At 40.5% G+C, this 14,736-nt stretch overlaps 1 protein-coding gene and 1 long non-coding RNA gene across 4 annotated transcripts in view; one reads left to right on the top strand and one right to left on the bottom strand.

Annotated features, from left to right (window-relative positions):
• Window positions 1-14,736, top strand: part of COL12A1 (collagen type XII alpha 1 chain) — a 115,901-nt gene extending 101,165 nt beyond the window's left edge. For 2 of the 3 annotated variants that reach the window (XM_081530778.1, XM_081530777.1), the window contains exons 59-66: window positions 2,619-2,672; window positions 4,067-4,138; window positions 8,064-8,099; window positions 8,209-8,275; window positions 9,365-9,553; window positions 10,494-10,562; window positions 11,331-11,501; window positions 13,700-14,736. In XM_081530778.1, the coding sequence (XP_081386904.1) occupies window positions 2,619-2,672; window positions 4,067-4,138; window positions 8,064-8,099; window positions 8,209-8,275; window positions 9,365-9,553; window positions 10,494-10,562; window positions 11,331-11,501; window positions 13,700-13,875 (834 nt within the window). In that variant the 3' untranslated portion in view covers window positions 13,876-14,736. Of the gene's footprint in view, window positions 1-2,618; window positions 2,673-4,066; window positions 4,139-8,063; window positions 8,100-8,208; window positions 8,276-9,364; window positions 9,554-10,493; window positions 10,563-11,330; window positions 11,502-12,547 lie in introns of all 3 variants that reach the window. The other variant, XM_081530779.1, reaches the window with a different exon arrangement.
• Window positions 763-2,188, bottom strand: LOC145521833 (uncharacterized). The gene is made up of 3 exons (XR_014065721.1): window positions 2,100-2,188; window positions 1,361-1,528; window positions 763-978 (listed from the first exon to the last, which is right to left on the bottom strand). It is a non-coding gene; the product is annotated as an uncharacterized LOC145521833 (long non-coding RNA).

Below are 14,736 nucleotides of genomic sequence, written 5' to 3'. Positions count from 1 at the left end.
CACTCTCACATTTTAATCTGTGAATCCAGCTTTGTGGTGAGGCAACCCAGGACCCTCATGTTGAGAGGGAGGAAAGTTTTCAGGAAATTATTCGTCTTTTTTCCATCACAGCCTTGTACCTATCACTCAGTTTCCTGTCATTAATGCTGAGAGTAGGAGTCACAGCTGATGGAACATAAGCGGTTTTGGAAAGTTAGACTTTGGGTGCAGGCATCTCAGCCAAAAGAGAAAGAAGGGGAGACAGAGAGAGGAAGGAAGGAATGAAAAAAAAACGGAAGGAAGGAAGAAAATTGAACCCTTTGGTGGGAGAGAAAGAGAATAAAGCTCAGGAGAGCACACCCAAGACCACACTGATGAAGGAAGTTGTCCTGCCAAGATGGAGTTGTCAGAGGCAAGGGGCTTGGGTTGCCTTCAGCACAGATAGATTTTCAAATGAGCCACAGTTTTGGGGACTGTTAGAAAGTAGCAAGGCAAGTACATGTTCAGGCAAGTCATACACGTGCATCTGTGAAAGTGACCACAGGTCCTCTCGTCCACCCTCCCATGGAGGGAAGCAGCAATAACTGCTGCAGCTTTGAAAATGGAGACTAAAAAAAAAATTTGCAGCACAAAGTTCTGCAGATGGCTCAGCGGTAGCCCTTCTGAGGTCACCAGAATAGAATCCGCCTCATCCCAGTTTAGGTATATGTTAACGTCTAAGAGAAAATGGCTGGTTAGACCCAAGTGTCCCCCCATGAATGAGTGGATAAAGAAGATGTGATATTTTTATATATGAATATATGTTTAATGTATATAATGGAATATTATTCTGTCTTAAAAGAAGAGGGAAATACTGTCATTTCCCAAAACATGGATAAGCCTTGAACCTGGAGGACTTGCCACCTGAAATAAGCAAAGCACAGAGAAATACTGCATGATTTCACTTGTGTATGAAATCTCAAAAAAGTTGAACTCCTGGAAGCAGGTGGCTGCCAAGGGCTGCAAAAGAGGGAGAAATGGGGAGATATTAGACAAAGGATACAAAGTTTCAGTTATGCAAGATAAGTTCTGGAGATCTAATGTACATATGATGACTATAGTTAATACTATATTGTATACTTGAAATTTGCTAATAGAGTGTATCTTAAATAGTCTCACAACAGAAAAAATGATAGCTCTGTGAGGTGATGGATGTGTTACCTTGATTGTGGTAATTATTTCACAATGTCTACATGTGTCAAAACATCATGTGTACACCATAAATATACATAATTTTAATTTGTCAATTATAGCTCAGTAAAGCAAGGAAAAAAGAGAAAATGGTTGATCAGGAAGTTCTTCGGATGACTGAAGGAGGATTATTCATAGACATGATACTTACCTTAAAAAATGAAAGAAAAAGAGTGTTTTCCACAGTGGTTGGAGGAAATTTAGATGACATTCAACTGTCCGAACCATACTCGGAGCATTTTTGCTTCTTAAGTGGCTCCCAGGAGCGGTGTTGATGTTACATCAGATGAACTTAGAGTCTGTTTTTTGTCAAGCAGGCCTAGATCATCCAGAAAACAGTCTGAAATGTTTATCTCTATAAGTTTCTGAATTTTTTTGAAGGGACAGGCTATTTCTAATGCAATTTTAAAGAAATAATTTAAACTTCCTCTTTTGTAAAATCAATGGGAGTATGGATACTTAATGAAGGCAGTGATCCAAATGTTCTTGACTTTTTGCTAGGATCCAAGAATATGCATAAAATTATCACTTATTCTCAAAGGAGGCAAAAATTTCCTTTGACAGAGGAATGCAGCAACCATAAAAAACTGCCTGACTCAGAAATCCTCGGCTGGATTTCAGAGGTCTACACTTGGGATGAATACTAAGCGGGCAGTGAGTGACTCATTCCAGGCAGAGGTCGTCTGGCACTGTGCAAGCTGTGCAGAGATGCCCGCTACTCTTGGGTAGATCTCTCCTCTCAACCTGACCTGGTATAGGTCTAGCCTATCTGTGAGATGAGGAGAGATGGACCACTAGAAAATTAAGTGAGGACTGAGGATTTCCTTTGTTTTTGAGTGATGGAGTTAAGGTAGTTTTGCCTCTTTCTTGGAGGGGAGGAGAGAAATCACCCAGGAGTGAAGCAACAGTGGTCCTCTCCTGGCTGCCTGGAATCAAGGAAGGGAGTTTTCTAACCAGGTGGCTGGCCTCTCCTGCATCTTCTGTGATGTCACCTGGTTTCCTCAGCAACATTCCCTTCATCCTATTTTGATCCATTCCAGGCCAGTTCGTGGACGTTGACTTTTCAGTAGAAAGGGCTAGTCTTCCTGTAGATTTCTTTATGCTCTTATAAAAGCAAAAGTTAGTATCTTCATAATAGGAAACTGCCTTCTTTGGAGAAGACTAGTTTGATTCTTAAAGTGATTTTATTTGTAACCCTATAAATGACTGAGTTTAGAACTGAATTATTCAGTAAAAGGCATCACTTAAATGGAAAGCATTGTTTTTTTGGCACATTTGTCTTTATATTGAAAAGTTACCTTCAGTTGGGTTAAATCCCTCACTGTCACTTTTATCATCCTGTTTAGTTTCTTTCCATTTTGCTTGGTCATTATTTCACTAATCCACACTTAATTTCATTTTTACACTAGGGCTTTACTGGAAAAGATGGAGCAATGGGACCCAGGGGTCCCCCTGGGCCACCGGTAAGAATGGAATGGGTAACACTCGTCTCCCTATCCTGACCCCCTACCCCCACTTGCTAGGGAAAAGCTCAGTAACCTGACCTTTGAGGCATGTTCCATCTGTGCTGTGGACCACACTGTTGAGGGACCTGCTTGTTTTTATTCTCCTAAATCACAATCAGCTAGAGAAAACAGGTGTGTTAAAATAGAGAGTCTTTCTGTTTAATCAAGTTATATTTGAAAAACAGAAAAATATCCCTAACTGGTTAGTGCCCCAGTTCCTTCCATGTGTATATTAAGTGGTGGCTTTTATGATCTTGCTGGTAATTTCCTGTTCTAGAATTTTAAGAGTCTGTAGCTTATGATATTTGAATTTTAAGGATGTTAATTACTGAACAGCGTTAAGTCATTCAGAGGATGTAGTTCTTACTGAGTAGGTTTTCTAATTAAGATCTTTGGGAAAAATACTGAAGCCAATGACTCTGAAAGAAGTATCTGTATATCTGCATCCAGGTGAGATCGCAATTACATTATTGGAGGTAATGGATGCTCTTCATGGCTTCTGGCTGGATGTGAATGATTTATGCTTAATATATGTGTACTCAAGTAGAGTTGAAAATGTACAGTAAACTTTCTTTAAAAGTATTTACTACAGAGATTAACCTTTATATGATTGATGAATAGAGAATTGTTTTATAGAAATCTGATGACTCCATTTTAAGGAAATTTTAGCTTTAGAAGATAATGTATTGACTAGCAATATTATAAATATTTTACTTAAATATGGCTGTGTGAAAGTCGCTTAGTCGTGTCTGACTCTGCGGCCCCATAGACTAAACTATGGCTAGAGTTTCTTCAAGCTGTGCCTAAAGGGAGACATTCTTATGGTTTTGATGGGGTTGAGGGTGCTGATACAATAGAAGAGAAGTATGCTTTATTCGAATGCACCAAAGAAAAAGTGAGTTTCTAAGCTGAGCTATGACTTCCTGGAGATAAGGGGAACTCCACCGCATGGTGCTCAGATACATTCTCAATTTCTTCCGCAAACAAAATTTTCACTCCTGTCTTTTGATGTGTTTTCTATTTTGATAACAGAAATAAACAAACAGAAATTGCTTTTTGTAAATTCACTTAATAGCCAATTTACTAGGATCACAGTCTGTGAATGGTGAAACTGATTAAATACAGTATATGTATATATTTTTCAAATGGTCTCAAATGTATTTTTCAACTACACAGTCCATAAAGATTGAATAGGAATTTTCAAGACTTTTTTCCTCCATGTTACCTTAAATTTGATTTTACTCTTCCTTAATATGCTGAAAGCTTTCAAAACCCACCGTGCTTTGTTAGTTTACTTTACATGGGATTCCTCTTTCATGGTAACCTTTTGTTTCTCTGCCTGTGTGTTGTAGGGAAGCCCAGGCTCTCCAGGAGTCACAGGACCAAGTGGGAAACCAGGAAAGCCCGGAGATCACGGCAGACCAGTAAGTGGATGGCTTGCATGCCTAGTCATTCCACTGTGAGTGATGAAGAGACTGCAAGACTGTGGCATATTTATGTTATCTCTGCTGTAATATATTTGAAGCATTTGTTGAAACTATGCTAAACCCATGGATTTAACTTGGTACTAGTTCTAAAATTTTTCTCTCCAAGTTATAACATTCTGGGATGAAAATTGTGGTCATAGGGTTTCTTTAAAAGGAGAATGGGATTATGAGCCAAGACACATATTTCTGCACTGTATAAACACTCAGAGCTGGGTCAGCAGAATCATTCTTTTTATTTAGGAGCGGTATGCAGCTTAAGATAGAAAAACACATGATGGTACATGGCGCCTCCATGGATGCTCTGCACAAGTTAACCCTTTGTGAGCATCCTGTAGCCAGGCCACTCGCACTTTCCTTCTGTTGAGGATGCTAGAGCATTAGCCGCAGAATTAAAAGAATTTATCTAATCCATTATCTTACTTTTTTACACTGCCCTGCTCCAACTCATATCCAGTTTAACTTTCTTTTTATCAGATGTTTTGGTTAAAGTAATAGTTGAGCTGGTATAATGCATATCTTCTATTTTCAAATTTGTATCTCCAAAACTGAATTAGAAGTATTTGTAATGCTTCCCAGGTGGCGCTAGTGGTAAAGAATCTGCCTGCCAACGTGAGAGACAGGAGTTTGTTCCCTGGGTTGGGAAGATCCCCTGGAGTAGGAAATGGCAAACCCGTCCAGTTTTCTTGCCTGGAAAATTCCATGGACAGAGGAACCTGGCGGACTACAGTCCATGGGGTCGCAAAGAGTGGAGCGTGACTGAGTGACTGAGCACATATTTGTACTGACTGTTGGGCTCCATATTCTTCCTTACAAGCTCTTCCCTATTTGTGTCTATGAAGAATGAATTTATTTTAAGCAGTTTTTTGTCTGAGTAGAGCTGGATAGGATTGGGGGCAGGAGGAGCAGGGGACAACAGAGGATGAGATGGTTGGATGGCATCACCAACTCGATGGACATGGGTTTGGGTAAACTCCGGGAGTTGGTGATGGACAGAGAGGCCTGGCGTGCTGCAATTCATGGGGTCGCAAAGAGTCGGACGCGACTGAGCAACTGAACTGAACTGAGAATTCTGAAATGCAAAAATTTATTTCAAAGATCATGAAGTCCAATATTAGTAATGACACACCTATCAGAACTGTTCTCTGAACAGAACTTGTCTCAAGTATTGTCCAAGTCACATAAACCCAAGTTTAAAAAAAAAGTTTAATGTCAAACTAACTTAGGGTAGAATCTTTATGTGACATGGCCTGCCTTCTACGTTTACATAAAATTAAGCAAGCAGCATCCAGATGAAAGGCCTCCTGTTATGCCTCATACTCCGTGTACACTCTAGCACATGATTTTATTACTCTCTTTTCATTAATGAATCATGGCAGAAACTTCACAAGAGCAGTTAAAAGTACACGGAACTTTTCAACCCATTCAGAATTGTGTTTCTTTTTACGATGACCAAAATAGAATCTAACATAAGAATATCACTGATGTAATTGATGGCTGCAGCTAGAAACCGTAAAGAAATTTCTACTTCCTTTACTTGAAATGAGATCTCAAGATACTGGCAATAAAGATGAGTTCTAAATCATATATACTAGAGCAATCTCAGAGAGGCAGTAAATTAAAAAACAAACAAACATGGGAACAAAGTAGCAGTTAATGCAAAAAAGATTCCCTGAAATTTATAAAAGGCTCCAAGCTAAATAATGCTTCCATGAAAGTCCAGTACTTTTGGTAAAGGGAGAGTCAAGCTCCAGTTTTTCTTATAACTACAATTTGGTGACATTTATCTGGACGTTATCTACCCTGTTTTCCTCCTTTAACCATGCTTTTAAGGTGGTAAATTGCCTCTCCTTTTCTTCTCTCTTCTATTTACGTTTAGTTTCTAAAACCAAAACTAGCAGGTGCGTGTATAAAGGTCTTAGCAAGGAACTTAGCTCAGTCACTGTTAGCTTGTCATTAAGTGCTTGTAAGCAGAATTGTCTTCCTGTTAACGTATAATACCTGATGTTGTATAGTGGATGTTTCCAGGAACTGCTGATGGAATATTTTTATTCATTTACGCAACACCCTTTTGTTTGGTGCCTAACTGTGCTAGTTGGCATTCTAGGGTCTGGATAAAACCATAGACAGGCAAAGTCCTTGCCCTCATGGAGATTGTAGTGGGGGATATAGACCAAAAATGTAAATACATAATATAGTTTCTGGTGATGATGAGTGATATGAAAAAAAGACCCACAGAGTAAGGGGTTAGGGGCTCATTATGGTGGTGTGAACCATGCAGTAAGGGGTTAGGGGCTCATTATGGTGGTGTGAACCACAGAGTAAGGGGTTAGGGGCTCATTATGGTGGTGTGAACCACAGAGTAAGGGGTTAGGGGCTCATCATGGTGGTGTGAACCACGCAGTAAGGGGTTAGGGGCTCATCATGGTGGTGTGAACCACAGAGTAAGGGGTTAGGGGCTCATTATGGTGGTGTGAACCACGCAGTAAGGGGTTAGGGGCTCATCATGGTGGTGTGAACAGGGCTGTTTCAGACGCAGCGCTCAGGGAGCCTGTCTGAGCAGGTGGAGTGAGGTTGGAAACAGTCTGTGGGAACATTATTCCAGGTGTGGGCAACAGCATGAACAAAGGCTGAGGGAGGGTGAGTGTGGCACATGGATGGAACAGCAGAGAGATCTAAGCACCTGAAGCGAAGGAAGTGAGGAGAGGCGAGGCCAGGTGGCTGGGCAGAGGCCATCTTGTGGCCTACCCAGCCCATGCTTAGACTCTAAGTGGGATAAGAAGCCCTTAGAGCCAAGAGTGACATGGGCCGATTTTCTTCTTAAAAGTAACAGTCTGGCTTCTCTGTGAACAGACTCGAAAGGGGCAAAAATGGGAGAAAGGAAGACCGGTTGGGAGGATGTTGAGGAGTTGAGGCAAGAGTCTTGGAGACTTGGTAAGATGCCGTTTGGGATGTTATCTGAACATCAGATTTGTCAGTGGTGTGGGTATTCCTTTCAGAGGGCAGCCTGGAGATATACAGAAAGACAAAAACTTCTTGCACTAGAAAGGAAGACCTTTTTCAAGATGTTCTCATGGCCAGTGAGAGGCCTGACAGAATAGGGAAGGGGGCAGCAGAGGATGAGATGGTTGGATGGCATCGCTGGCTCAATGGACGTGAATTTGAGCAAATTCCGGGGGATACTGAAGGACAGGGAAGCCTGGGGTGCTGCAGTCCACGGGATCACAGAGAGTTGGACACAACTTAGCAACTGAACAACAACAACACATTCTGTAGTTGTGTTTGGATGTGGGACCACCATTGGGATTAAGTTCTTTAATAAGTGAAGCATGTAGCCCTTTCATATCCAATACACAAAATCACTAGAAGAAGTTAGAGATTCATATTTAGTTAAGGAATTGATGGAAGGTCTTACTATTATGAGGTCTTATGGGTTCTTACTAGAACTGAACCAAGATTAACCTACAATAGCCAGCTGAGCTCCCCAGCCATAGTGACATGAAAAAAAGGTAGAATGGTAGCAAGGGCAATGTGATGTGTATTTCAGTTCCAGATCTCTATTGTGAATGGGGATCATAAAATGCAGGCGCAATACATAACTTCTAAATGTGATCATAAAATTCACATCTCAGCACTATTTTGGAGGACATGTGCTTCTGAGAGAGGGAGATAGAGAGAGACAGAGAGACAGATTAGATTCCTTTTTACAGACAAGCAAAATGTGAGTAACTTGAATGTGAACACAATGTGTGATTTTGCTAATTTGTTAGAAAATAGACCTTGCTGTCTTTCGTCATGTCCATTCAGAAGTCATTATTTAGACTGTGTTTGTCAGTTTGTAATATCTGAAATTCCTATATTTCAGGGTCCATCCGGATTGAAAGGAGAGAAAGGCGATAGAGTATGTATTTCTTAAAATTTGACTTACAAGTTTATTTTGTGTGTTAAACATTGAACTCTGGAACTATGAAAACAACATGCTGATCGTACTTACTGATTTAATTCACTAGGGAGACATTGCTTCCCAGAACATGATGCGAGCAGTTGCAAGACAAGTCTGTGAACAATTGATAAGTGGTAAAATCTCTTTTCCTTTGAGTATATGAGTGTTTAAGTTAACTGCAGGAAAATGCAGAGTATTTTCTAAGATATATACTTTCTAAGATAAATGTTTCTATTTCACTTTCACAGCCTCTTATTTTTATACATTGTCAGTTTTGTATCCTGTTAGATACAGCTGATTATATTTTAATGATTGTCATCAAGATAAAACAGTAACCCAAGGTAAAATAATAGCCAGTTATCCTTATATTTGCTCTGATACAAAATCACATTTTAAAAGGGCCTTTCAGTTTCAGTACTAGGATTTTTTACTGGGTATCCACTGAAGCAGCAATCATTGCATCTTTTAAGTTATGATGTTTGAGTTTTACTAACTGTTAAGGAAGGAGGACCTTGGAGATTAATTTGATCCTGAAAAGTCCACGTTGATGGGGAACTTTTTTTTGCCTCCTTTTGATTCACGGACTCTTTCTCCTATTCCATGAAATTTATTAAGTGATAAGGCCCAGTGCCTGCAAACTGAGTGTGACCTCCAACTCAAGGCCCCTCTTTTCAGAAGTTTTAGGCCAGCTGTCTCCCAGGGTGGTTCCGAGGAGCACCTACTTTAGAGTCACCGATGCTGCGTGTGAGAAATGAGTTCCTTGGCCACCCTAAATCTGGTGAATCACTCTTTGAAGATGAGACCCAGAAATTTGTAGTGTTTGAAGTATCCCACAGGTGATTCCAGTTTACACTAAAGCCTGATTATCACTGCTATAGGCACACACAGAGAAATACTGTCATTTATTAATTTAAAAAAAAGTTCTCTTGTGAGTGACATCATCGGGCAAAACCTTGGGGCTTCATATCAGAACCACATTAAACTTTCACAAGTCTTTTATGTTTAGAGTAATGCTGATGGCTTACTAGACAATATTTTGTGTTTTTATCTGGGATCATTTTGTCTTGGATGACTGGAGTGTTTTATTTTAGGATTGGGATTCTAATTAAAATGTTTGCCGGAAGGGGTGGGAACAGAGACGAATGTCACTAAATACTAAGAGACATCTGTTTCATCCCTTCCCTACTGGGTTTCTGACTAATAAGTCTTATTTTATTTTTTAGGTCAGATGAACAGATTCAATCAGATGCTGAACCAGATTCCAAACGATTACCACTCTAGCCGCAACCAGCCAGGCCCTCCAGGCCCCCCAGGTCCCCCCGGCAGCGCAGGAGCCAGAGGAGAACCAGGACCTGGGGGGCGGCCCGGCTTCCCAGGCACACCAGGGATGCAGGGGCCCCAGGGGGAGCGAGGTAGGCATTCTTGGCTGCTGCCTAGGCATCAAGGAAGGAGTCTGTAAGTGTAGACGCTGGGTCGAAAAGCACGTGGAAGGCTGAGCTTGGCAAACAACACTGGTCTTGTTTGGACAGCCCCAGAAGAGCCACGCATCCCTGAACCTGTTTTTCTTTTTAGGCAGCTGCAGGCTATAGAGATCCTTATCTTAGAAAACAGGAAGATTTTGTCAGGAGATCTCAGTCAAGACAATGCCGTTTGCTGATTGTTGTTGTTAGCGAGCAAAATTGTTTCTTGGCAAAGGGAATCAGGCACTAAAACCTTATTAATTGTTTTGACTGGCAAGAGCTGGGCAGCAGCTGAATGTAAGCAGCCTTATGATTTTAGATCCAAATCCTTCTGGTTCCTTTACTCGGGGTCTGGAACTGGTCTTATGTGTTTATTTGGCTTTAATTTCATGGTAGATAAGTGTAATTGAAGGAAAAGAAGAAAAACAAGATTATCTGATTCCAGATGTTTCAGCATGCTGGGTACTGACTTTGTCAAAGTAGTGGTTAGCATTCTGGGGAAAACCTAGATGCTTCTATAATTCTGATGGTTTAGATGCCATCCTCATAGTGCTACTGAAGCTAAGGTACCTTTGAAATGTCTTCAGTGCGTTCTAATTCTTTATTCAAGATTTCTGTTCTTAATTACTGTTTCTAAAATAATATGTTCGACGTTTTCTTCAAATAATTTTCCCCCTGACTTGTAGCCAGATTTGTTTCTTGGCCATGAATCTGGAATTACACAAATGTCTAGAAAGAATTTTGGCTTAGAAAGTGGACTTCTGTGAAAAATTGGGTTCTGCTTTTACTAAGGGAAATGAATTATTTGAATCAAGTATTATCGGTTCTGATGAAAACTACATTTTTCCCAGATAATTTTCCCTCTGTGTTTTCCCATTTTGTCCTTGCTTAGGTTTGCCGGGAGAGAAAGGTGAAAGGGGTATTGGATCTCCAGGACCTCGAGGGCTGCCTGGCCCCCCAGGTAAGTTTTGCTGCTACATCAAACAAGAGAACATGTAAATACTGAGAGAGTAGGTGACCCTCCTCAGAGGCACAAACTCATCCTGTGAGCTTCAGGCAGGCTGATCATCATGGTATATATTTGAGCAAGAAGTTCCCCTTGATCCTCCTAATTTTTATGTCCTTTTTGTTAATAAAAAAGTTTCAGCACATTCTATTTAATATATGAGGGTCTGAATTTTAGTGACAGAGGGATGCTGTTTTCTTTTTATGGGATTCCTATTTTTTTCCCCCCATTTGTTTTGTTTGGCCTCACAGCCGTTAAGGATGGTGTCATTTCCTGTTCCTTCCGCTGTCCTTCAAGATGCTGATAGACTAATAGACTATTGCTAATAGATTGAGGAAATATATCCTCGTTAGAAATCCTGACACATCCCAAGATTTCATTCACAGGTTTTCTATTGATGTTTTGGAAGGAAAGAATAGTTGTTCTATGCATTTTGTTTACTAGATTGAGAATGAATTGTTTTCTTCACTAGAAGGTCCATGAGACCCTTGCAACCATGGCCAGCCCTGGAGGCTAAATATTTACATTTGCGTTAACCATGAGTAAATAGCAGTAGATTTAGAAATAGCATTGCTTCATATTGGTGATTTCTAAGGAAATATTTTCTTACCATATACTAGAGAATCATCTGGTCTTGAAGTATTGGAGGTGCCAAAGTACTGTTGACCACCTTAGGAAATGTATTTAACAAGAGGGGCAATATTTGTCTTAAACCCACAATAGGTCCACAAGGAGATTCGAGGACGGGTCCACCAGGGTCCACAGGTTCCAGAGGTCCTCCAGGTCCCCCTGGTCGTCCTGGAAACTCAGGTATCCGAGGCCCCCCAGGTCCTCCTGGATACTGTGACTCATCCCAGTGTGCCAGCATCCCATACAACGGACAAGGCTATCCAGGTATGTTATTGCCATTATAGGGACCCAAATTCACCTGAATTAAAAAAAACCCTGTATGGAAATAAAGTTCCCTAGGATTGAAGGAAAGTTGATTTGAGGATTTCTTGAAGATAGCAACTCTTTCAGTTGTGTGTTTTGATTAGGTAGTAATAGTCTCTCTCAAAAGAATCAATGTTAATTTTATGACATTATTTCACTGATAGGAGTTGAATAATTATTTTCTCCTTCTTTCTATACTTCTGCATTTATCAAATCACAACATAAACTTCTCTATTTGTCCTGATGGTTCAAAGAAGGTTATTGATTGACTTTTTTTTTTTCGGCTAAAGGTTGGGAACAGGAATTTGTGGAGTACAACTGTAGAATGCCAAGAATATATATAAAATTTGTTTTGGGAATCTAATGTGTAGGCAGACTATTTGATAACATAGTGGAGGCAACTGAAAATATTTCACTATTTTACTTTGTCCATGGAATTAGTATTTTATAAACTCTGGGACCTAAGTTTTCAAAAGTTGGTCACGAAGTTCTAATATTTGACAATTTGACAATTACAGGAGGCAGAAGTCTCTTAAGCCTGAATTGGGGGAATATGGGGACAGAGGCAATATGCTGATATAGGAATTAAAAAATTAATGCTGTGGGCAGTGGTCAGCAGTGCCCTTTTTCATCAGTGCACCCTCAAGCATCTTGCAAGTTTTAAAAATGATACTGCTGTTTGATATGGTTGGCTACTAGCAAGTAGTGCATGAGTAGTTGAATATCTAAATATCTATATATCTATATATTTATGTGCATACTTACATATGACCAAAAATAATCATGAATCTTAAATTTCTTATGCAAACCATTCACAAAATTGCAATTTCATTCTTTATAAAAGAAATTTGAATTACCTCTGCCTTCTGGTATGTATGAGTAACTTGAAATATATGGATATATACATATATAATTTAACCATTACATACTTAGATGAATGTGTATAGATATTTTTTTTTTGCATAGTAATTCAACTTTTAAAAACTATCATCTTTGACCTGTTTCAGGTTCCGGCTAACAAATTTTCTAAGTCGCCAGTGCTGCTTACAGTTTGAATACATGAAAATCCTGTTTCTGAGATGTTTGCGCACGTGCTTATTAGAAAATGAGTCTGTATGGAAATCTCACCACAGATCTGGTTAACGAACCGGGTGGACATCATAAAGGAGGGTGGAGACTCTTTATACTAACTTGAATGAGACAAAAGCAGTGGTGTTAGTTTATAAGCCTGATGCATTTCAGTAATAATGTAGAAAAATATTATTTAAAAAAAAAGTTCAAACACAGCTCATGAGGAGCCTCGGTTGTGAAAGAGGCGCATAATAAAACTACTAACCGCGGAGATGATGCCATTTCGGGAAAAACAATTAACCTGGTTAAAATGAAATACCTTATGTAAATAATAAACTAATTATGGCTTGTAAATGATTTGTATGTGATACTGTCCACTAAAATCACTTAACAATTCTACAATCAGCTTCTGCCTGCCGCTTGCTCTCTGCCGGAATAACATCGAATTAGAATCTCCTCATCTCTTGCTTGTTAGCGATGTGTCTGATTACCTTGTGTACATGTACTCTCATTTGGGTTTTTGTAATCGCCCTTTTCAAACCAAAATTTTAGAATCCCTTTTTTTCTTCCTGTTTCGCTGTCGTCACTGGTGGTCCTCACCCACCAGCTGTAACTCAGGCTGTGGGCCAGACAGCCACAGAAAACGTCATGTACTGTATATTACTTGGTGATAATTGATTTTCACCTCCAGAGTTCAGTTTTAAGAGGCCAATATAACTTCCCCATCACCTCCTCATCTTTCCCAATGGTTCTCTGAACTGAGGAATTCGAAGTCATGAAGTTACTTGGGGATTTGCCAAAAAATCCTATCTAGGTTGGTTGACAGTCCTCTTTGGCCCAGTCGCCGACCCTCCCCAGTTGTTTGTGCAATGATTGTATTTACTGCTGGACCTCTGAAGGTTACAAACAAGTGCCATTTCAGATCACCAGATTCTCTCTGCAAATGGAAGGAATCAGAACGTTGTAATTTCTCTGCTTTTATAGTCATGAGATTAAGACTGGAGTGCAGTCCCCTCGGGTGATGGTTTAGCTTGTGGTGTGTGTATTCCTTCCAAATCATGCCATAACTGTAATGTTGAATCGGACAGAGCCCTACGTGCCCGAGGGCGGGGCCTACTCGCCCGAGCGCGAGCCCTTCATCGTGCCGGTGGAGCCCGAGCGGACGGCGGACGACTACGAGGACTACGGCGCCGACGAGCCTGCAGGCGAGCATCCTCCCCGCGCGCGGTGGCGGCGCGCCCTGTCCCACCGCCCCCGGCAGTGACCCTGACCCGCCGGGCTGCGGGGAGGTGTTCGGATTCCCATTTACAGGTCAGACGGAGCAGTGGACGTCTTACCTGCCACGTTTCTTCCGGCGTTGCTTCATCGGAGAGTACCCTTTCTGACTGTTAGCGAACCTTGCTCCTGCAGGAAGCCTAGCTCGCTGCTCGCGCAGTCTGTAGAAATCTTTTGCCTTTGCCCTTGAAGTTGCTTGCAAGATCCTTTGTTCACAAAAGCTGCGGGGAGAGAACGTGCCTTGTGCCTTAATTAGGTAGCTCAGCAGGCAGCCTCAGTGAAACTCTTAAGCAGTTAAGTCCTGGAACCCAGAGCGACGGTGTATTTCGAGAGGGCAGTTTATCTTTTCCGATACTTATCTGCAATTCAGTTACACCCCCATCCAAGCAGTTCCCCTCGTAAAACCAAAAAAGAGGGAAAAGTCACTCCATTGCAACTGTTTACCTTCCTCTTCTATTCTCTGTCATACATTAGGGCATAGAATGCTCTTATACATCTCTTTTAACAACCACAAACCTTAAGCCATGTAGCTGAAGTTATTGTATCGACTGGATACAGTTCCATATTGCCTTAAACCTCCTTGTTTTAGACACGCTAACATTTATGCCAAATTGCAGATTATTCTGCAGAGATGAAATTGCATGTTTGTGTTGTATATTTAGTATGAACTTTTTTTTTTCCAGAACATAATGTTTCTTAGTTATCAAAAGCAGTTGGAAAATGTTTGCAAGACTATGAACATAGAATTGCTGCTTTTATATTTTAACTGCAGATTGTGAATTTCACTGCCTTATATTATTTATTTCTGAAACAAAAGAGGCATTTTTCAATAAAACTACTGAAAATTTGA

The sequence above is a fragment of the Giraffa tippelskirchi genome, chromosome 9, assembly GCF_054371585.1.
Source record: "Giraffa tippelskirchi isolate mGirTip1 chromosome 9, T2T-mGirTip1v1.2.pri, whole genome shotgun sequence".
Classification (NCBI taxonomy): Eukaryota; Metazoa; Chordata; class Mammalia; order Artiodactyla; family Giraffidae; genus Giraffa; species Giraffa tippelskirchi.
The sequence above is the reverse complement of the archived record's forward strand: the minus strand, read 5'-3'. Positions and strand labels throughout refer to the sequence as shown.